Genomic DNA, 22,348 nt, shown 5'->3' on the forward strand with positions numbered 1-22,348 from the left:
GGCTCCCGGCCCCCTCAGCGCCCTCAGGGCCGCGGTCCCTCAGCTCCCTCACTGCGGGATGGCGGCGGCCGGCGGCGTTCGCGGCTCCGAGCTTGGCCCGGGCTCAGCGCCGGGCAGTGCCGGCGACACCTCCCTCCTCGGCAGCGCCACAACGTGGCCTTTGAAGCGCTATGGCCGCTTCCTCCCGCCGAGGGACGGTGACGATGAGGGGCAAAACACCTCATGGAAGGTGCGGGGGGGCGGCGGGGCAGTGTGGGGTAACTGGCTCCACTGTGACGTCAGCAGGAATATGTGAGGCCTTCCAGGGGTGTTTTTCGAAGTCCAGAGCTAATGCAGGAATCTGGAGAAGTTTTGCTTCATGAATTATTAATATCAGCAGGTCAGAGGTAGAATGGCTAGTAGCCCATTTTCTTATTTTTATTTTTTTTATGCAGCAGTGACCTGTGGTATTAAAATCTAGAGATCAAGTTGGAAGATTCCAGAGAGTTATTTAAAGTAGTTAAATCTGTGTATCAAGGTATAATTAGTAAAAAAGTCATTAAACGTGCCTCCTGTCTCGGGAGCGTAGGGCAAGTTGCACTGACCTTTGAAACCTTTTGTTTTTCACTAGAAATGGCAATTACAGATTCTGTGCTTACAGGGATGGATTTTTCTTTGTCTGTCTTTTTAAAGGTGTTTGAATCAAATGAAGAATCAGGCTCTCTTGTCCTCACCATTGTGGTGTCTGGCCATTTCTTTATTTCCCAAGGGCGAACAGTTCTGGTGAGTTTCTCATGCACAAAGAACGTTTCTCCCTTCATTTCCCCATCAGTATTAACTTCATTTCCCTTCTCAGCTTCACCTTCTGTCCCACTGAATGGAAACTGCCGATATTGTTTTGCTTGTGGTAACTCTCATGTTTGCTTTCTCTTCAGATTTATCAGAATAATGCTAAATGCATTATTTCATACTGAGGCACAGCATTTTTTCTGTGGTTCTAAAAGTCTAGGTTAAGAGGTAATGGGTAAGTGCTGCTGATGTTGACAGGTAATTTATGGTTGTCTTTCGCGATTCTTCTGCCTAAGAAAACAGGGAAAATACATTGTTAAGTAATAAATAAAACTATAATTTCCAGGTAATTTATTGCCATTGACCTGTTAGTATTTTGGTTTGACAATTTGGTTTAGCAGAGGGTTTTTTCTGTGTTGCATAATGTGCTCTAAGATACGAGATACATCTTTGGAGACAAAATAACAACTACAAGGTTGTGGCAGCTGATTTTCCTGTAGCCTGTACTTACTTAAGCATAACCAGCTACTAAAGACTTCACAATGACACCAAAGAGGTTAAAAGGAAAACTCTGTCTAAAAGGAGTGGGTTTTATGCTCATGACAGAGAAAGCCTTGCTGGAAGGTGGAATTAAGTGTGTTCAGTGCATATCACCAGTACTCAGTGATGATAACAAGTAGGAACTGACTGATAAATATATTAGAAAGCTATTACAAACCACTGAAAGATGCTGCAGCATGAAGATAACAAGGCTTTTTAATACAAAGTGTGTAAGAGACTGTGTTGCAGCTTTAAATGTGTATAAGCTTATAAATTAGATTTTACTGTGCCTCTTAAAAGGTCTTAAACTTAGAGAAATTTAAGTCTAAGGGGAGAACCAAGGATATCCTTGAATATTTTGGCCTATGAGTGTGTGAGGTCTGTTGAATAGATAATGAATGAGCTAACAGAAAGCTGTCAGGTTGGAGAGCCCTCATACAAGACATGGCATTTGGCTCATATTTCGTGAGGACAAGGTAAAAATGGAACATGGAAAGTATTTTAGCATTTGTGTTGAATAAGAAAAAGGGATGGAGTACTGAAAATGTAGGTAGAAAGGAGAATTGCTGCCATCTCTTAGCAAATTCTGCTTGGAATGATTCAGTGGAGGATACTCCTCTCCAGGGGCTGATCCTGTTCCCAGTGTCCCAATCACATGGCAGTCACTGTTAGTAACTGGGGTCTTACATGACTCTGAATGTCCTTGAAATAACCATATAAAATCTAACTACAAGTAAGTTTTAATAACTAATTAAAGACCAAACAGACACAACCAAAAGCTGCAGCCCTTCAAAGACTGCGTCTGGCAAAGGCTGAATCTGGCAAGTAACGGGGGCAGATAAAAGTGTTGTTGGAAGGGATGAAGTATCAGAAAAGCTTTATAGAGACTTGGCTGAGAAAAGCACTTTCTTGCAGCTCTTGGGTTTAGTGGCTAGTGAAGCTGTCAGGCAGCTGCCTTGCATGAAATGCCAGAGGAGGAACTTCTGGGATCTGTCAGGACTGTTTCAGCTTCTAAGAGACACTGAGATACTGCAGTGGCTCTCACATAGTGCAGAAGAGAGGCGGAACAGCCACGCTTGGTAAATGTGACCAAAATGTGATACTGAGAGTTTAAAAAAAAAAAAGGTGGTGGTGGTTGGTTTTTTTAACATTTATTTTGGCAATGCTTCTATGCCAACCTTAAGGCAAACACCAGCATTTTCTTAAGTGTTAGAGCAAAATTATAGGAATTTGGTTTTACAACCTGTCAGTTCCTTTGGGTGCACTTGTGTTTGGGATCATAGTGGAGGTGTGTTCTGTGCATACAGGACTAAACTGGCACTGGTGCAGACATGCCTGTGTGTATTTCTCAGAGATTGGAGCAGTTGCAGTCCTCCCACTTTCCCTCTTAAACATACTCGAGTGGCTGAAAAACCCACCAGAGAAATCACAGACTGGTTTGGGCTGGAAGAGACCTTAAAGCTCATCTCATCTCACCCCCTGCCGTGGGCAGGGACACCTTCCACTAGACCAGGTTGCTCCAAGCTCTATCCAGACTGGCCTCAAACACTTCCAGGGATGGGGCATTTTGCAGAGTCCTTATTGAGATGCCGTATAACAAAAAACCAGCTTGCAGCTCAGGCTGTTACTGCTGTGGAAATAATCAGCAATGGTTAATCGCACTGGTTGTGTGTCCCTCTAGTCTCCAGCTGTCAGGAGCTGTCACAGACCTGTCACAATATTTAAACAGGCTTTGTACATCCCGTGTTCTGGAGTCTGTCACAGACCAAATCCGCTCACTGGGGGTCCATTATCATGGTCATTCTGTCACAGGGGATAATGCACAAATTTCTGCACCAGAGGGAATGTATCAAGTTTGATGGAATGTTGCAACTCTTGGGATGATTTAACTTGTATTCCTGTTTTCTCTTGCTGGCCTGGGCTACTGACTGTTGACTGCCCTTTGGATTGCCAAGGTGTTCTCCAACACCTTTGGGCTGCCTTACTCACTGGCATTGAAATTCCCTCTGATGTACTTACACAGCTGTTTCTTGCTATGTAGTAACTGCATCCTTCAAGTTGTTGATGTCTGGTCTTTTGATCTATCTTCTAATCCCTACTTTTCAGACCTTTTGATGTACTACAGGCTCCTGGGTTTGAGGGAACTGGATAACAATTAGCTTAGCTTTGTACCTCTGCACAGGAACATGGGGAGGCACAAGATGTGTGTCAGAGGAACACCATTTCCTTCTCAACATGCGTAACTACTGAATTTTTGTAAAATTTTCATGGGTGAATAATAAGAGGATTTTTTCTATTTTTCACCTACATACAACATTCACTACAACTCCATTTGCACAAAACTGAAATAGTTGTGTAGAAAAGGAAATTTCTATTTCACTGATGGCTGGATTAACATGATCTATGCTAGGAACAAATTTCAAGTTTTTCTGACTTGCTGTCAAAATATTTTCTCTGTGATGGGTGTATTTATGTATTCTCTTAGTCCTTTTTGTTTTCTTTGAGCAGGAGAGTTAAGAAAACCTTTTCATTAAAGAATCATAGTTATTTAGAGTCCAGTGAAACTATGGCTCTTTTATTATCGTTTCTAAGAACAATATTTATATAATAGCAATAAAATACTCACATATCCTAACAACTTCAATAAATACAGAAACAACTGTTTTCCTTTCAAAATACGATCTACTCCTTGCACTCAGCCAAATGGAATGAAGAGGAGGGTAAATGGAACTTGAGAGCACAGCACATAAAAATCCCTGATGCGTAATGCAAATTAAAGAGTGTTTTGCTTTGTTTTGGGGGTTGTGTTTTTTTTTTTTTTTTAAACAAAGTTCTTCATTTGGAATTAAATTACGTAACATATTTTAGGACCTGTTTTTGCTGCAGTGTTGCCTAACAGACTGCATATTTGATGGCAGAAAAACCTCATTCTTGCCTGCTGTAGACAATGGAATTTTACAGGAATATCTCAACAGCATCTCTGTTAATTTCTGGCCATGCTCAGGATGCATCACCTTCTCTTTACCACAACTCTTATTTCCTTTCCCCTCTTTGAATCAACGTATCATGAAAATTATATTTTGGTTTTTTTCAGTGCGATTATTCCTGGTGCTAGAATTCATAATATCCTACAAATTAAACAAATTGAAATTGTGAAGAGGACTTACTTAATAGCATAAAATTAATCCAGAGTAATTGATTTGTGACCTGATCTTTTGAAGTGTAGACTAAATGTCCTAAGTGCCCTCCCGGTCCCCTCATGACTTCTAATAAGCTACCAGTGCTTACAGTAGATTCTAACTCATTAATTAGGCAAGCATTCAACAGACATTCTCATGTTCCTGATGCTCTTTGCAGTGCCTGAAACTCAGGCACCAAATTTTTGAGCTGATCTTCACAACAGTGCCTTGGGCAGAGATGGTCCCTGTGCAGTAAATGAGGACACTTGACAGAAACCCAGGGAGTGAGCAGGTTGCTAATGCTGCTTGGTGGTAGGACACTGCAGAGCTACAGGAAGTTGTTCTTTTATTAAAGGTCTCATGATTGCTCCTTGGAAGAGTAGCAGGAATCTTAGCTTTGTTGACTTATTTAGTACCACAGTCGTACTTCAAAAATTTCAGTTTTACTTTGTTCATTTCAACATGTGCTGTTGACGTGATTGTTTTGGACAAGCTGAGTATCCTGCGTTAGCTTCCCATTTATGTTTGATGTAAAAGGCTTATGATCTTTTCTCTTGCCCCAGTTCCTCTAAACCCAGCTATTAGAATAGCTTTTTAAGAGTAGGGACTTCTGTTAATGAAGTGTATTTACTCTGTAAAGTTAGTTTAACGTATGCTCTTGATCTAGGGACATATGAATTCTGCATCCTGAATTGAAAAAATTCACAGGATGCCCTGAAGAGCTTTAGCCAGGTAAACCCATGGGCATCCTGCTCCCCTCTCTGTGTCCCTGGACAAGTGTCACTGTTCTAAAGTGTAGCTTAGAGGAAAAAACCCAACAAATCAGGTTCTCACTATTGACATATCAAGGTCTGTCCTGAGTTAGGGGCTTGTCTTTGCTACTCACTCCTTCAGGGGGTGTAGTTTGTACCCATCTGGGGGAACTCTTGCTAGAAATGAAGCCCCTGCTCCTGCACTTTGGCCAAAGATTTGTGGTTCCTGAGTCCCCTCAGGGGTGGCTGGTGTGTCCTGTATTTCCCATTTCCTGTACACATGGAGCACTCTGTTTAATGAGTTCAACCCTCCTGTTCTTTTCCACAATCAAACGAGCTTTAATAGCAAGATTTAAGATTCTAAGAGATTAAAGGTAAAAAAATTGCATACAAAAAGATAATGCAGAGCTTAGCATCCCCTTTATTCCTTACTCCTGGCTGGCTGCCTTGGTTGTTGGGATTGGAAATTTTTGCAGGGACAACTTTCTGCTTCCCTCACTTTGCAGATTCTCTTAATTGGGGATATTTTATTTTTTTTTGAGACAGCTCATACTGCAGAAATAAAACCTAATGTATTTGGCCTTATTTAGATCTTGGGAAAAGATACAAGTGAGGAAAATTTGTACTTTTCCAGGTGTGTTACAAGGTAATACTGAAGGTGAGAATGAAATTATGTTCCAAGTTTAATTTTCACAACTTTTATCTTTCAGCTGGAATTACTATTTCATTCTACAGTCACTAATGAAGAATTTTCATTTTTTAAAATAGAAACCTTGTTATTGTGGAAGAAAGTGTAAAACAGCAACTCCTTTTTTGAAGTTAAAAATTGCTATTTTTCAGATACATGCAAGTATTTGATTTAGAATCTCTGTCAAATTTCAAATATGCACAGTTTCATTTCTTATAATAACCTGTTAATAAATGAATCCCTATTAAAGTGATCACCATCAAAGCACTCACCTGTAAACATGTTCTCCAGTTTTGCTTGTTTTCTGAAAGAATCTCAGTTTTGGTTATTCTTTAGTGTTCTGTATAACAGTTGAACATAATTTAGAAGCTTTTCCAGACTGCCTGCTCCCACATCTTCGTTTTTACTGTCTTTTGAGATAATGGTTATTAACAGTCTTCACAACTACAGTATTTTTGTTCTGTTTTGTTTAGAACCACACAGTGGAGGTACCTGAAATAATATTACCATTCCTTTGTTGCCAAATTAGGCACTGTTATTCAGTATGAATGTTAAATTACAATACCTTGAATATTAGAGGTCAAAACCGTTGGTATTTGAGCTTAACAAATGACCCCTGAGCCCTCAGCAGCGAATGCTCTTTCTGAAGGGATTTCCGGCAGTGCCTGAGCCCTCGGTGTGGGGAGCACAGTTCTGGGCAGTGCCTCTCCCCCTGGGGAGGATGCCAGGGGATTTAACCCAGCCCTGCCTGTTCTGAGCAGGTTGCACGAGGTTGCAGGTGGGGTGCTCAGACCAGCAGAGCTTCCAACCCTTCCCCACAAAAGTGCTTTCCCAAATCTCGGCTTTCTCCCTGCCAGGGCACTGTGAGCAGTTCTGGGCTAGTTTTGCTGCCCACTTGTGTCCTGGTAGATTACCTTGGGAAAGGAACAGATTAAGGGACTGTCATAGGTGCCTCCCTGGAAACTTTGGAAGTAGATTGCTCTGTTTTCCAGGGAATTGTGTCCTGTGGTGCTGCCCAGCCTGTGTCAGAATGGTGCTGAGGCCTTTGGCTTTTCTGCCGTCTTGCCTCAGTTACCAGCTGGCACCACTCTGGCAGCTGTGCCCTGGGACAGTAATGAACACAATAAACTCCTCTGATCTCATGCTGAACTCATCATTTCTTGGAAATGCACATTCCCAGTCTGTGGGATACCCAGCCGAGTCCTTAATCCATAACATCATACACCTCATGCATTCACTCTGACTATGAACCCAGAGAACAGACTGTTGTATTTGCATTTCATGAGCCTATTAGAAGTGGCAGCCCAAACTGGAGAATGTGTCTCGCTGTGGCAGTCTGGGTTTTGTTTGTCTTCTTTAATATTGGTTGTAATTTAAGGGCAGATTAGATCATGTTTGTGATCAAAAAAAAAAAGAGGTTTTTCCTCCTAAGCTGTTGTTTACCCATAGTTTTGTTTGAAAACATCTGCCTTGTGAATGAGTGAAGCCAAACTAATTGATGCAAGCCTGCCTAGCTGAACTGGTACGTGAATAACATTTCTTAAATATATATTAATTTTTAGTTCAGATAGAGTTGCAATCTAACTAAAAATGTTCCTGTGTTCCTTAGCACCACGGGGTTTCCAGATGATCTAATAGAAAATACACATAAATAACATGTACTACCTTCCAAAACAGATCACAGATCATTGCCCAGTGCTGAAGTGTGAAGTCAGAACAAAAGTATTTCCCAGTCAATGCTGGACCCGGTGGCTGTAAGGCAGGATCAGCATCACTGGCTTCTCTGCCTCTTGGAAGGTGTGGTCACATCTTGCCTGCTTCCAAAACATTTGGGAAACATCTTGTTTTCTGCTTCAGCTTAATTCCACTCAGAGTCCTCGGGAACAGTTTCCCTTTACCACCATTTTTTCACAAGTCCAGTCGTGGAGAATGACAGGAGGGGTTTGTGCCTGACTGAATATTAAAGATCAAACTTAGAAAAGTGCTGCCGTTTTTCTCTTCACATTATAAACATCTGAGCTCTTATGTCCCTGCCCAGTCCTAGGCTGCCTTTTTAATCTACTCTGATTAATCTTACACTGCCATCTGGCTTTGCTGCTGCCCAGCTCTGACTGAAGCAGCAGCGGATGCTGCAGGGAGCAGAGCCGCCGTTCCCTGCTCTGCCAGCCTGGGGGCAGCACAATCCGCAGGGATTGCTGCTGTCCCTGTGTCACTGCCCGCGTTCCGAGCACAGCGAGCCAGGGCAGCATCTCTGGGCAGGCACACACGGACAGTAAGATCAATGGATTGCCTCGCAGTTCCCAGGCTCTGCCCCATGCCCAGCTCCCGGCTGGGGGCACAGATCCTCCCAGCTTCCAGTGGTGGAACCAGGGAATTTATTAGTTAGTTATTTATTTCTGCTTGGCAATTTACAAACAACCCAAGGTACAAGAGAAAAGAAAATACTTTCTGCGTTGTTCTTCAGTTAATGAAACTTAAATTTTAGTTAAATCAGATTTTGGGGTTGGAGTTGAATAATCAGGAGTATGTAAATAAAAATTCCAAATGCTGTTTTTTCCCAGCTTGTTTTACCTCAGCAACAGGACACATAAAAGGAGGAGAACCTGGGAAACGTCAATAAAACAGTTGGTAGGAAAGTTAAACAGTGGCTGCCTTTTATCATTTCTTTGAAAACAGTTATTATTTAAAGGAGACAACATTTGTCCAACCTTCATCTCTAGTAAAAGGAAAAACACTATAAAACCAGACTGAATACGGGAACAGCTATATTTAAATAAACACAGTCGGTGAGTCTCCTAAACAGAAACTACTTGAACAGAGCGAGCACAAGTGGCTGTAAGTTAGACTGGCCTAGTGAAGGAACGGGATAGTAGAATTTGGGGCCTGGTTCCACGTCTTCCCATGGCTCACAGAGGGAATTCTTCCTTTTGCTTTGACCTTGAGGCCTTTCACACCTTGGCAAGTCCCACCTTAAGGCATTGGAGTGTTCAGTACAGACAGACACACTGCAAGGGACTGGCCCATCTCACCTGCTGTCAGCACCTGCTTCTACTGTGCTCAGGGCAATACTTTCCTCCCTCTGACCCCACATCTTTTGGGAATGATACTTACCTGCTGTCAGACATTCTGGAGTCTCTCATGGCAGGTGATGGGGTCCAGTTTGCCTTTGGTTCAGCACTTCACTGCTTCTTAGACTGTAAAAGTGCAGTTAAAAACCTACATGCAGTTGCTGCATGAGGTTATAAAGCCAATGCCAGCACAGTAAAGGAGCAGAATCACTGAGGTGATTCCTGTACCAAAATAGAATGGCAGGTGGTTTTCCAGCCTGGACCTGCCTGAGATGGACAGTGGCTGTGGCACACTGCTGGCGGTCCGGGATGGACAGGACCTGGGGGTTTTGACCCTTAGGGCCCCTTGAAAAGCGGCCTGTGCCCAAGCCATGGTCATTGAAAGCACTATGAGTTCACATAAAACAGGTGCCTGATTTCCTCCCTGCCCTTAGGTTTGTTAATTGTTTATTTTTGACCCTGGACTTTGCTAACTAAGGGCTCAGAGTGCCTGGGGAGACACAGTCCATAGCCTTGCAGTTGTTCTGTGACGTTTCCACCTTCCTGGGGTGTTCTCACAGGTTGCTGAGCAGTCCATCTAGTTTGAAGAGACTGACTGTAATGCAACTGGAGTATAAAAACATCTTTATCTAATTATCACAGCTGTTGCTTGTTTCCCTGAGTGCCATCTGGAGCAAAGGCCTCCCTGGATAAAGCAGGTGCTGTCCCATTCCCCGGCTTCTCCTGCCCTCTGCTGCCCTCCCAGGCAACTTCAGCTCTGACTGCAGCTGCTTTATCCTGCACTTCATCGAGGCTTTGATAACATGCACAAATATAAAACAGAAATGGAAATTGGAACATACCTTGACATGGTGGTGTTACTGGAGCTGCGGATTTAATCCCCGGAGTGGTGAAAATTCCATATTGGCAGTTGTTTGACAGATACAGAAATTGCACGAACACAGTGACTAATTTCATTAGGGATTTAATTACATCACGTAACTGAAGCGTGTACTGCCAAGTGTTGCATATTTGCTGTGCAAGTGTTTTGTGTCCTGCTTTATTTCAGGAGGGCTTTTCATTGATTGATTCCCACAAGTGGCTCAAGATAGTGAGGAGAGCAGACTGCCTGCTGCTCCGGGCACAGGGAAAGGTGAGTTGAGCTGCTTTGAACACTTCTAATAGCCACTGAAACACTTCTGATTTTCTGGAGGAAAATTCTTAATATTGGCTAAATTTAACCAGAAGTTGTAAATCATCTATATAAATCAGAATTATATTTGTTTTTACTCTAGATACTAAACAATGGATCGAGTCATCTTGTGTCTTTTGTAAGTGCTAGTGTTCAGGGTTTTTAGCCTGCTCTCAGAGTTAGCTGCTAAAACAGCTGGACTGGTATTTATTACACAATCTATCTGCCATGGCTAACAATTAAAAAGATGAAGTGAATTTCTTCCATGAGTCAGACTTCACTTAGGCAAACAAACTATCCAAACAGGCAATTATTTAGCCATTTTGTGGCCCCTGGCACAGTAGCAGTAGGTTGGTGGTTCAGGTATTTGGTACTCAAGGCAGCAAAAGGGATGTGGAGGTTTCTGGTCTTCTCCTCAGAGCTCACAGTAAGTGATTGGTTCACCTTTAAATAATCAAACAGCACTTGTTACCAATTTATGGAAAAATCTTATTTTTTTTTGTTTCTTAGATGAACTCTTATACTTACTCCTGAAGTATCTTACTGTTTTAAATTCATGGCTTGTGCCTGAAACACCTTTGTGCTGTGATTTTTGTCAGCTTGTTATAAAACATGGCCTGTCACTGCAGACAAGTCTCACCCTGGGGCAGGAATTGGTGCTGATGAACCAGAAGGGTTGTTCCCTTTCCCACTAACAGACCCAGTCCCCCAGCACAGGGATTCTGCTGCATCTCTCCAGGAACACAAAACATCACAGTCACTCCGAGGCTTAACAAACCTCTGAGGGGCACTTCAGGCAAGGAGGACTATTAACATAGGCTGAAATAAATTTGGTGCATCTAAATGCTTACTTACCACAAATTCACATGGCAGACTGGATTTAGTGGCACTGCAGTGGTTCTACCACGCACTTTACGTCCCAAGTTGTAGCTGAAGCTATGCCTTTAATGCTGTCAGTGGATGAAGCTTCTGTGCTCATCTTTCTGATAAATTTTGGATTTATCTTGTACTCCTTGTTTTTTCTAAGTTGTTAATACTGCATTTATAGTGGAATTTACTCATTACTTAGGAAATATGATTTCAGGAGGGCACTGTGGCCTCTTAGCAGAATGAGGCTGGAGCCTCTCATATAAACAGGAGCAAGGTGAAAGTTCTTAATGTTCTTGCAATAAGTAATTTCACTGCAAATTGTTTTCACTGAGCTCAGCCCCCCACCCCAGCATGGAAGAAGTGCAAACTGGACGATTCACGTGACCTCAGGGTTCTTTAAGACATCAGCTTTAGGTTCAGGTGTGAACCTAAGTACTCAGTTTATGCTAAACCGTGACATCATCTCAGCTCTCTTTCCAGGAAGGAAGGATGTTTCATTTTCAGAGTCAAAAAAGGGTAACTAAAACAAGTGGTCTTCAAAAGTCTCCAAAAGGAATTCAAGTTAAATTCCCTTTCTGTCATTTTTAATGAGAACTCACCTGTCTGGCATCCCACAGATCAGTTCTTGGGTATGTGCAGCTCTGCAGTTACATCTGAGTTAATCAGAGCAAATACAACCAGGCACTGGTAAAACAAGGGCTACACTTCACATTATTGTGACATTTTTCCCTTGAAAAGGCACCGAGACAAGGTTTTACGCTTACACCGCCCTAAAAATCATTTTATGTGATACAGACATCTTAAAATAACGGGTATGTAAACACAGAGGCTGTCAGGAAGAGCTGGCTCGTGGCTGAGACAGAAATCCTTACGCCGAGAGCTGTCCCCGCACTCAGTACCCACAGCCTGGCAATGTGTCCAGGTGCCAAAACATGGACTGGATGTTGAAACCTCAGAAGGATGAACACTCAAGTAAGCCAGGCTGGCCCAAGGAAAACTTGCTGCTTTTCTAGGAGTTTAACTTTTAAATGGGAAATTTCAAGGTCAAACGGGAAGTCCCATTAATTCACTCCCTAAACATCAATATCCATCTGCCTTACATCAGCTCAGGGCCAAGCTTATCACACACAACAGACTCTGCCATCCCCATTTCAGGGCAGTTTGCTGGACCTCAGACACTTAAAAATATTATGGTACAGCCTGACAGCCTATACTGAGGGGTCAGAGCTGTCTGGGTTTCTTTCATTTTGAGTAGTAATTGACTGTTTAAAGCAATGCATTGGAATTTCTTGCACTCCCATTCAACGTGTTGGCTTCTGTTCAAGGAACATTCAGGTGAAAGCCAAACAATATTCAGGTTTAGCTACACAGAGGTAGACCAGGTGGGTAGGAAGGGCTGGGTTTGATGCATCAGGAACAAATCCTAACTGGAACATACCATTCCCAGAATTTCTAGTTCAGATTTCAGAGTTAACTTCTTACTGTAGTGTCATTTTTTTGTCACAGAAAACTGTCAAGTTGGCCTGTCCTTACTGGATACTACTTGCAGCAACAATAAAACTCATTTCCTGCTCTGTGTGTAAAAACTGTTGTCATGGCAAGGTTTGTTCATGTGGCTGTACCTTTAATTAGTGACAGCTGGCCCTGCATCTCTTACTTATCCTTTTCTTGCATATTTTTAACTGACTTTCAAATTGGGGATCACAGTCTTCTGGTTCAGCTGCTGGGAAAAAAATGAAAATACAGCAGGGAAAACTTGTTTAAGTTGGTGCAGTGACCCAAGAATCTACCGCCTTCTTCCCATCTTTAACAAGCAGGGATTTCATTAAATCAAAGTAGTTTGAGGGCTTTCACAGTTAATTTCCTTCCCCTCTGGTTTTCGAGCAGAACGAGTGCCGCATGTTCCGAGTGCAGTTTGGTGGGAATTCCAAGGAGGAGATGCTGGGACACTGCTGCAGTTGTGTTCACAAACTGTCCGAGTACGTCCCCGTGCAGGGGGCTGAGGAACAGAGCCAGCAGCTGTACCACGGCCTCAGCCAGGACAACCAGGGCATGGACACTGAGCACGGAGTAAGTCAGAACACACAGAAGGATAACCAGCTGTTAGTGCTGCAGCTGGAAAGGACGAGTTTCTTGCAACTGTGAGACCATCTACATGAGATTTGAGTTGGGACCCAACTGGCAGATTTTCAAATTAATTGTACAGGGTAAAAAAATGAGCAGAGCCATTAAGGAACCCTGTATTGTATCTCCTTTTTGTGTTCACCTACTCCTGGGTTGCAGTGGCAGTGATTGCTACAACTGCAGATGTACAGCGTGAGCTGTAGGAACAGTTTGAGCCGTAGGAACAGAATGTTTCCCCTCTCCAAGACAAAGCTCTGAGGTAAATGAAAAAGGCAGAAAGTTTCTTCTTAAATATATGCTCTCTTGAGTGTTTAGACCCATGGGAAGGAAGCAGCATGCTCCTGTGATCATTCATGCAGAGCTTTTTTAAAGTTCCTTCTAGGAAGTAGTTTAAAACTTAGCTCAGACATGAAATAACGGGCCTGTAGTTAAATTGTTGTATCTTTCATTTTTAAAGACTTGAGCAGATGTGCATGCAGGTTCCATAAAAAGATGCCTTTTTACTGCATAAGGTAGCTGAGCACATTCCCTTCCCATCAGCTCTAAAAATGGAACTACTTCCCTCTTGCACATTCCCACACTCTGCTTGGTAACAAGCCCTTATTTGCATTTGATATTTTCTAGCCAGATGAGTCTCTACAAGATTCCTGCACAAGCCTTGGAGAAAGAAGATCTGTAGCACAGCTAGCACAGGTAAAAACATAAAAGTCTTAATATTTAGATCCTTCAGCTGAATCTGTCAGGCACAGAGAGAGAATGAACTCAGATTCCATAAACATCAGGTAAATGTCTTCCCTGAACATCAGGATGCCATCATCCACAGCAGCAAAACACAGGATCTGTGTAATGATGCAAACCCAGGTATTTGGTGGTGTAATTACTCCACTTGCATACGAACAAATGACACACTGAGAGCAAATAAATACCCAGAGGCAACAGCCCAGTGAATGGCTTTGGCACTGGTTTGACTGCAGAAATTACTTCTGCAGACAGAGCTGAAATCTGAAAATACCAATCACAGAAACATGATTTGGGTGGGATGGGACCCTAAAGCCCATCTCCTTCCACCCCCTGCCATGGGCAGGGACACCTTCCACTAGCCCAGGTTGTTCCAAGCCCCATCCAACCTGGCCTTGGACACTTCCAGGGATGGGGCAGCCACAGCTCTGGGTCACCTATGCAAGGGCCTCACCACCCTCACAGGGAAGAATTTCCTCCCAGTATCCCAGCTAACCCTGCCCTCTGGCAGTGGGAAGCCATTCCCCCTCATCTTTTCTCTCCATGCCCTTGTCCAAAGTCCCTCTCCAGCTCTCTTGGAGCCCCTTTAGGCACTGGAGCCTTCTCATCCCTGACCTGCAGCAGATCCAATATTTAATAAACAGCTCCCAAAGTAAATAACTGGAAATGAACTGTTCTCCTTTACTGGGAATTTGGACTAGTGCAGGAGATGGAATTAGCAGAAAACTCTACTCTTTCCAGCTCGTGCTTTTGCAGTTGTTTCTCTGGGTCTTTCCATAGTCATAGGGTGATCACAGAATCCCAGACTGCTTTGGGTTGGAAAGGACCTTACAGTCCATCTCATTCCAACCCCCTGCCACAGGCAGGGAGTGATCCATGTTCTTTGCATCAGTGCTACAAGGGACAATTCCCACGCTCCCTATTAGATGGATCTGTCATCCCTTAAACACAGTTGGTTCCATTAGGCTGTGCCTTTCTCCAGGCATTGCCTGTGGATGCTGGAGGCAGCCAGGGCTTCCACAGCCCATGTCCTGCATCTTCCACTCTGCTGCCACTCATTTTATTTACACTGACCAGGGATAAAATGCCCAGAGTTCTCCCACCACCAGAGGAAAAAGCTGAGGGAGGTGGTTAAACAGGGACGAAAAGGATGTTTTAACATTTCAAAAGCCCCACAATTTACTTCTACAAGACATTTTGCTAAATTAAGAGCTCAGAAGTGCACACTTGTTATCCCTACACAATTCACGTGGCAGTGTGGATCCACTGCTCTTACACAGAATGGATATTCACCAGGAAGCCACACTGCCCAGGACACTGGCATTCCCAGTTTAAATTTCCAGTTTAAGTAACCACAGTAAAATTTGACACTGTGTAAAAAACTCCACTGGGATCAGAGCTGGGCATCAGAGAAAAACCTGCATACAGCAATCCTACCTGATCAAGGCGTTCCAACAGCACGAACGGGGCAGATCCATCCTTATCCAGTGTCAGAGGAAAACTCGGATGTACGTGTGTTGTCAGGGACCTGTCGTGTCCGAGGGCAGTGCAACCACTGTGGTTTTTGTTCCTTCCCCAGTCCGTGCTGAGGAGGAGGCCCGAGCTGCCCCAGGCCTACAGGCACGTGGTGTGGCCTGCACACGAGCTGGGGCCCTTCATCCGCCTCTGCCTCATGGACCAGCACTTCCCAGCCTTCGTGGAAGATGTGGAGAAGGAATTGCAGAAACTCACAGAAGGTTGAGAAACACCACTTTGTACCGAGAGATTAAATTGTTGAAAAACAAGACCCCTGGGGTTTTTTGTCAGTGTTTTATTTTTAAAAACAGGTGAATCCACTTTTTATACATCATTGCACTTCAACAAATACACAGAACACGAGTTCATGCAGCTACAGTTACGCACATCATGAGAACCCTGGTAGGTCTATTTCTACAATCTTTAAATCATGAGAAATTACAGTGTCAAACTAAAGAGGAATAACTAGTTGCATAGAATATCACCATGCTGTAACATTTCATCATTTAAACAAAAAAAAAAAAAAAGAAAATTATAAAAGTTTGCCTGAATTGAATGTACAAGAATATGTTGAACACATCAGTGCAAAAGGATTTGAGAATTTACATGAGTTAACAAAAAAAAAAAAAAAAAAAAAAAATCACTTAAAAAGCAATCATATATATATATTTATAAACTGAAGGTTTGTTTTTGTTTCCAACTGCATCCCACCACCACCACCCCCTGGAACCATCCCAGCTCTGCCGCCCAGGACACCCCGTGCTCCGCAGTTAAGCCCTTAAGGTAATTCCAAAGTCTCCCTTGTCCCAGTGCCAGCCCGGCATCGCTCTCTCCTCCCAGCCATACAGTAAGGAATGAATATCAGCAGCTTCAAAATGAACCACAATGACTTCTGGTTTCCCCCTCCCCCCCCCCAATATAAATATATACTGTATATATTTTTAAGTTCTGCTGTACTTTACAAAAGAAGTCTCACTAGATGGCAGCGGTGCGGTTTGAGCGGTGCCAAATTTAACAGCTACAGGAAGTAAAAAATGGCGCATGCGTGAACCCGCCTGGCTACTGCTCATGGTAAAGAGAGTAAAGGGAAAAAAAAAAAAAAAGCAACATTCACAGCACATCAAGCCCAAAATAGTTTACACCTTCTACACGGAAGCATTATTAAAATTGATCTGGCTAGGTCATCCTTGCAGGAGAGGCTAAATAAGGCATGCGTTAGACAGTCATATCGTTGCTCACTTGGAAAGGAAAGAAAAAAAAAAGAAATCAGACAGAACTGGAGTTCTAGAACCAAGAGTTCCAACCCTTAAATTTAGCAGGTCATATTGCCATCAGTCTCTCAGAAACTTAAAGCTCTAAAAAAGAAACGAGAAAGAGGTGCTAGTCAATGGTGGACCCCGCGAGCCGCCAGCCTGCAATCCACGCGCTCGCGGGAGGGGCACGGCCGCCCCCGGGCCGGCGCCACTCCTGACCCCCGGGACGAGGGGGCGGCTTTGGAATTGCAGTGTGTGTTTTTGGAGCAGGTGGGGCGTTCGACCACCCTCGTGCTTTAGGCAATCAATGGTTTGGTGCCCCCCAGCGCTCCCAGGAAGGCCAGCGCCATCCTCCGCGCAGCCGGGAACGTTTGAATCCATGGAACGCGCTTTGCTTCCGCGCCCCAACCGCTACAGCCAGGGGAGGGCTGAGCCTGCCCTCTCCCAGCAGGGCTCGGGGAATACTTACATGATGAGCATTTTTAATTTGTGTTTCTCTGGCGTAAGTTTTTATCTTTGTGATTGTTTGTAGAATTGGTTTTCCTGGAGAGAGAGAGAAGTTATAAAGGAGTGCACCAAAATCAGTCACCAACACAGGAAAAATGTACATTATTTGTACTTATCTGTACATAATTATATGCAATTATTTGTACATAATTAGTTAAACAGCATTTCACTCTTCCTCTCTTTAAGTGGCTGAATACAATAAAGCTTTCAGACTTGGTATTGTACCACAATATTTGTTTTCTAGCAAGATGTTGCTTTTCTTTCCTCCAGCACTAACACACAACACACCAAAGTGTCCCTCACCGTCCGTACTGGCACACGTGACACCAATCATATGTTCTGTCACCTCCCACAACCCCCCAGATTAGCCCAAATCGAACTTTTTTCCTCAAAACACACTTACATTGGCCCAGCTGGTTCATCATCTGCAGCAAGAATCCCGATGCGATCCAGGAGAGACAAGGGAAGGAAAGAAAAAGAGAGTCAGTGTTTGCCCGGTGCCGCGGCCGCACTGCGAGCAGCAAACCGATCTATCTACAGCATCAAAGGCCATTCCAGTCGGGAGTGCAAGGAGTCATGGAGTTACTGTTCTGGATTCGGGTTTAATGGCAGGTATGTTGCTTCAATGGGTTTAGTTAACACTTGGAATGCTGGTCATGAAGGACTGCAACTGTAGCGGACAGATTGGTGCAACATGGTCAAGACTCATCTTGTCCCCAAGTTCCAGTGGTTCAATCTCATAAAAAATAGATGAGGAGACAAACCAACGGTTCAGTTGTAAAATCCTGCTGGTTGTTTGCTTGCATTGACTTAATTTTTAATATACATATTTCAATTTGTAAGCCATTTCTCCACTGCTCATGGGTAATTCCTGGTATATACCTCAGAAGGGACATACCCCCCCTACTCATTTTCCCCCATGGATGAAACCACCTCTACACTCCCCATTTTTCTCAATGTTTAATTAGAAGGGACCAGGTTAGGAGGAGACTGAAGGGGAACACTCAATTCCAGCCCCAGCCGTGGTCCTTAGGCAGTGGCATCTGATCACCAGGAGGAGTCAGGAGCTGTGACACCTCCAGAACACGGGCTGCCCGTGTCCCTTGGCAAAAGAATGCTCTTAATTGGGGGGGAAACATCTGCCAATGAGGAATGTTTGGCATTAACTCTTTCAGGAGCAATTGGACTATTTTTTGGAATTCTCAAACACTGTACTTTCTCCCAGGCTGCAGTACAGAAAACAGAAATGCATTTAAACAGCAGTACAAAAACCAATCCTGGAAGTTAACGTTCCCATAGGTGGATTTTGGGGGGACCAATTCAGGCCCTGCTGGTTTGGGCACTCAACAGTTGCTGTTCCCACCTTGTGCCGGAGGGATTTTTCATGGGAAGTCTTTGAGAAACTCTCAGCAGGATTCCACAAGGGTGCTTAGTGCACATGAAGCAGTTATGGAAATTACAGTCTTACAGTGTAGGCATCCGCATGAGCACACGCCAGGAGTAATGTCGGGAAGAGGGGACATTACTCCACCTGGACCTTCAAGGCAACGGAGAGGCAAAGCCACCGCTAGCACAGACAGTGACCGGAACAAAAAATACTCCAAAAAATAAAGAACTAACCACAAACCAAGAGCTTTACAGCCAAAATAACAGACTAGCGACACACCGGTGTCCACAGAATTCCATTACCAGCAACAGTAACTATCGGACACGGTACAGAGAACTGGGACTAGGAAGGACAGCCAGACATCAATGTGCTGTTGTATATACAGTGAGATATACAGAGACACATCAGGTACTGAAACACAAAGCACAGTAGAGGAAATCTACAGCTTCCTTCCACAAACATCTGTTGGGAATCAAAGGATCTGAAAGCAGGCCGAGCTCCGCGCTCCGGGCGGGACGAGCCCCGGGCCCCAAACCCAGCGCTGCCCCCGAGACTCCTCTCGGCTCTGACAAACACCATCGACAGCTTTGGGAGTTTGTTTGGCTGGACTTCAGCAATATCGAACTGCACCGTGGAGATCTCGCTAGAAAAATAACCGTTCTCCCTTCTCTGCTCAAATATTTAAATGCCCATTTCGGATCAGGAGGTTTGTGTTTGGGAGGGAAAAAAAAAAAAAATAAAAGAAGCTTCACATTTGTAAAGGTTGCCATCAGGTGTTTTCCTAACAGAGATCCAACAAAAAAGCCTACTGGAATACTTAGAGATGGTGGATCCCCACCACTCGTCCCTGTCCCATCTATACCCTAAACAGAGAGAAAAAGACCGAGGAAGATTCCTCGGTGCGTCGCTATCCTGGTGAGCCAGTAACTGCTGGAAAAGCATCCCCAGTACAGTACAGACAGAGACCGAACCCTCAGCGAAACCAGGGGGCAACAGAACAACAGAAAAACCAGTACAAAATCAGACTAAAGAAAAGATTAAAAACAGCAAACTGAAATCCAAATTAGTTGTGAACGTGAATGAGGAAGTTTTAAGAGTGTTAACGGTCATGACTTGTGCGTTGTATAGACTGAAGCGGAGGTTAAACAAACTCCAAAGCATGCAGAGCTCTCACTTACCACCGTTTTTTAAGGGTATGATGCAATTGAAGGGGGGAAAAAAAAAAAAGAAGTCATAGTAACCGACAAGATCAATACAACCCAAAGCTTTATGCCAAAGCCCTGCGCTGGTGCAGTGACACCGACGGCCACGGAGAAGGTGCGCCCGGCCGAGCTGGGACCACCACTGACCACACTACACCCCTCCTGCAGGGATTCCCTCTGCCAGCTGGAGGGGATCCACAGCCTCCAAAAACCCCACTGTTTGGAAAATGCAGGAATCAAACCCCCCCCCAGCCAGGCCTTTCCTGTGGGTACAGGATGACCGGCGCCCCCAAATCACACGTTTCTGAACCTAAAGAGTCGAACTGCTGCTTGTCTTGACACGTGACCAGTCCTTGTGGGCAAAAATATCTGGGCATTAAAATTGGAAGGTGATGACAAGCAGATCTCCCTCAGCTCCTCCACTTGCACTACAGGAATGTGCTTTGTGCCCCCCTCCTCCCCATTTACTTCCAGCCTTAATTTATAAGGCATTTTAGATGCTGCTCAGTTTCTTCCACCGCCTTTGGGAAGCTACAGGGTTTACTTTTAATAGCAACTTAATCTTGGGTAGCATCTTGTGACTGGAGGAAGTTAAAAATGAAACACTAACGGGTTCTTCCAGCACTAAGATTCCAATTTTTGCACCTGAAGGGATTCTATGTCTCGGCTCGTGCTTTAACACTTGCTAAAAATCAATCACAGAGTAGTTCGGGTTGGAAAGACCTTAGAGGCCATCTCGTTCCACCCCCCTGCTAAGGGTAGGGACACCTTCCACTAGACCAGGGTGCTCCAAGCCCCCACCCTGGCCTTGGATACTTCCAGGGGTGGGGCAGCCACAGCTTCTCTGAGCCGTAAGAAACCTGCTCAGAGTGGAGGGGAGAGCAGCAGCTCCAGGGACAGTTCTTATCCCAGCAGTGGCCACCCTCAGCCTTCCTGCACAGACCACCACTGAGCCGGAGCCTTGTTAAACCCAGCTGCTGTTCAGTTGAAGCTCAAATGCTCAGAAGGAGCAGCCAGAGCCTGTGACAGCCTGTGTTACAACACAGCTCCTGTGCTGGTCCATTCCCACTGGGATCAGCTGATGGCTACAGTCTCACTGTGCACCTGCCTGACAACTTTCTCCCCCTGATGAATTTTAGGTGTGGGAGAGAAAGATGTGGATAACAGGGGAAAAAAAAAACCCACAAAAATCAACTTGTTACAAGGTAAACCATTGCAGTGCAAACAGCTTGTTTCTTTTAATTACTTACAGTAATAGCAGGAACAGGGAAAGTCAAGAAAAAAACAAAAGAGGGTTAGAAAGAATGTGGGGATATGGATGGAGCTTCTGCAGAGCCAGGAAAAACGTTTATGGGAAGTCTTTGGATTAGGCTGAGAAATGAGAGGGGAAGAATGAAAAGGGACATGTTATAACCCAGTCACCTCATGGCTTTGGACTAAAGATCATGAATATGGCTTTTCAAGTAAAAACTGCTCCCATTCCTACAGGGAATGTAGCCAAGGAGTTTTTACTTTCTACTTACCCCAGAAAACACCCTTTAAACCAGCAGCTTCGCTAATTTTAGGCTATTCGATCCAACAACAGCAGGAAACCCCCTTTCTTTAGAAACCTCGCTGGACCACGTTCAGGTCACGATGGCTGAGCTCCCTCTGCCTACTGACACCAAGCAGCTCAAGCGGGACCCCGAGGAATGAAGGCACTCGCTTCCCTTCCTCGCCCCGGGCAGCCCCAGGCGCTCCCGTTGGGAGCAGTGCCAGCAGCCCCTGCGGAACCGCTCCCGCCGTGCATCCAGCCACATGCCAGGCTCATGCAGCTCTGTCCCAAAAGCCACGGAAGCCGCATGTTCTCTGCCTGCTCCGGATTTTCCAGCCCCTGGCTGATCTCTGGGAACAGGATGTGAGCTGGATGTTGCTTTACCACACGTAAAGCAAGTCAAAACTCACATTTTGAAAGGATGCGGGATTCAAGCGCAATCTGCCCTCCCTTCCTCCTTCCAGCTCGGGATTTGGATGTGAGGGGGTTCACAGGTTACCCACCCTGGGAGGTGAGAACCCCCTAATCCATGGGCACCACAGGAGACCCTGTGCCGGGCATCCCCTGATGCCATCTTTGCACTGTTTTGGTGGAAATAGGGATTTCACAGGTGCAAAGTTCCTTTGAGCAGCAGGAATAAGAATCAACTCACAAATCTGAGTTCTGAGAAGGAGGAAATATTAGCAAAGGAGCTCCTGAGCAGCCCTGGCCCCGAGGCACAAGAAGCAATTCACCGGAACACAGAAAGCAAGGTCCATGCAAAACCAACACCTGCAGTCAGGAAATGCCAAAGTTAAACGACTGGCCCTGCTCTTCCAGGCAGAGGGAACACATTTTCCATTGGGGAAGTGTCTTGTAACACCAGCCCTTGTTCCCCCAAACTCTAAAACCCTTAAAGCCTCGCTCCACAGTGAATGGAGAACTCCAGCTGTACCCAGGATATTTGTCACCCTCCCCAGCCCCCAGGGAACGGGGCAGTTGGGACACTGAGCCAGGTCAGCTGGAGCCTTCAGAACATGGAGATGAGAGGGGTAAGGGAATTAATTCAACTG

At 44.6% G+C, this 22,348-nt stretch overlaps 2 protein-coding genes across 3 annotated transcripts in view; one reads left to right on the top strand and one right to left on the bottom strand.

Annotated features, from left to right (window-relative positions):
• Window positions 1–5: 5 nt before the first annotated feature.
• Window positions 6–16,477, top strand: REC114 (REC114 meiotic recombination protein). Its single transcript, XM_027723717.2, has 6 exons — window positions 6–229; window positions 673–762; window positions 10,044–10,127; window positions 12,924–13,106; window positions 13,785–13,853; window positions 15,478–16,477. Exons 1-6 carry the CDS (start codon window positions 59–61, stop codon window positions 15,637–15,639), a joined length of 759 nt encoding a protein of 252 aa, XP_027579518.1. The 5' UTR covers window positions 6–58; the 3' UTR covers window positions 15,640–16,477.
• NPTN (neuroplastin) overlaps window positions 15,693–22,348 on the bottom strand; it is a 46,656-nt gene continuing 40,000 nt past the window's right edge. Inside the window, exons 6-8 of one of the 2 annotated variants that reach the window (XM_039382871.1) lie at window positions 17,577–17,586; window positions 17,136–17,209; window positions 15,693–16,768 (exon numbers count right to left, since the gene is read on the bottom strand). In XM_039382871.1, the coding sequence (XP_039238805.1) occupies window positions 17,149–17,209; window positions 17,577–17,586 (71 nt within the window). In that variant the 3' untranslated portion in view covers window positions 15,693–16,768; window positions 17,136–17,148. Of the gene's footprint in view, window positions 16,769–17,135; window positions 17,210–17,576; window positions 17,599–22,348 lie in introns of both variants that reach the window. The other variant, XM_027723696.2, reaches the window with a different exon arrangement.

This window comes from Pipra filicauda, unplaced genomic scaffold (assembly GCF_003945595.2).
Source record: "Pipra filicauda isolate LSUMZ 115617 unplaced genomic scaffold, ASM394559v2 scaffold287_size946512_pilon, whole genome shotgun sequence".
NCBI classification, from domain to species: domain Eukaryota; kingdom Metazoa; phylum Chordata; class Aves; order Passeriformes; family Pipridae; genus Pipra; species Pipra filicauda.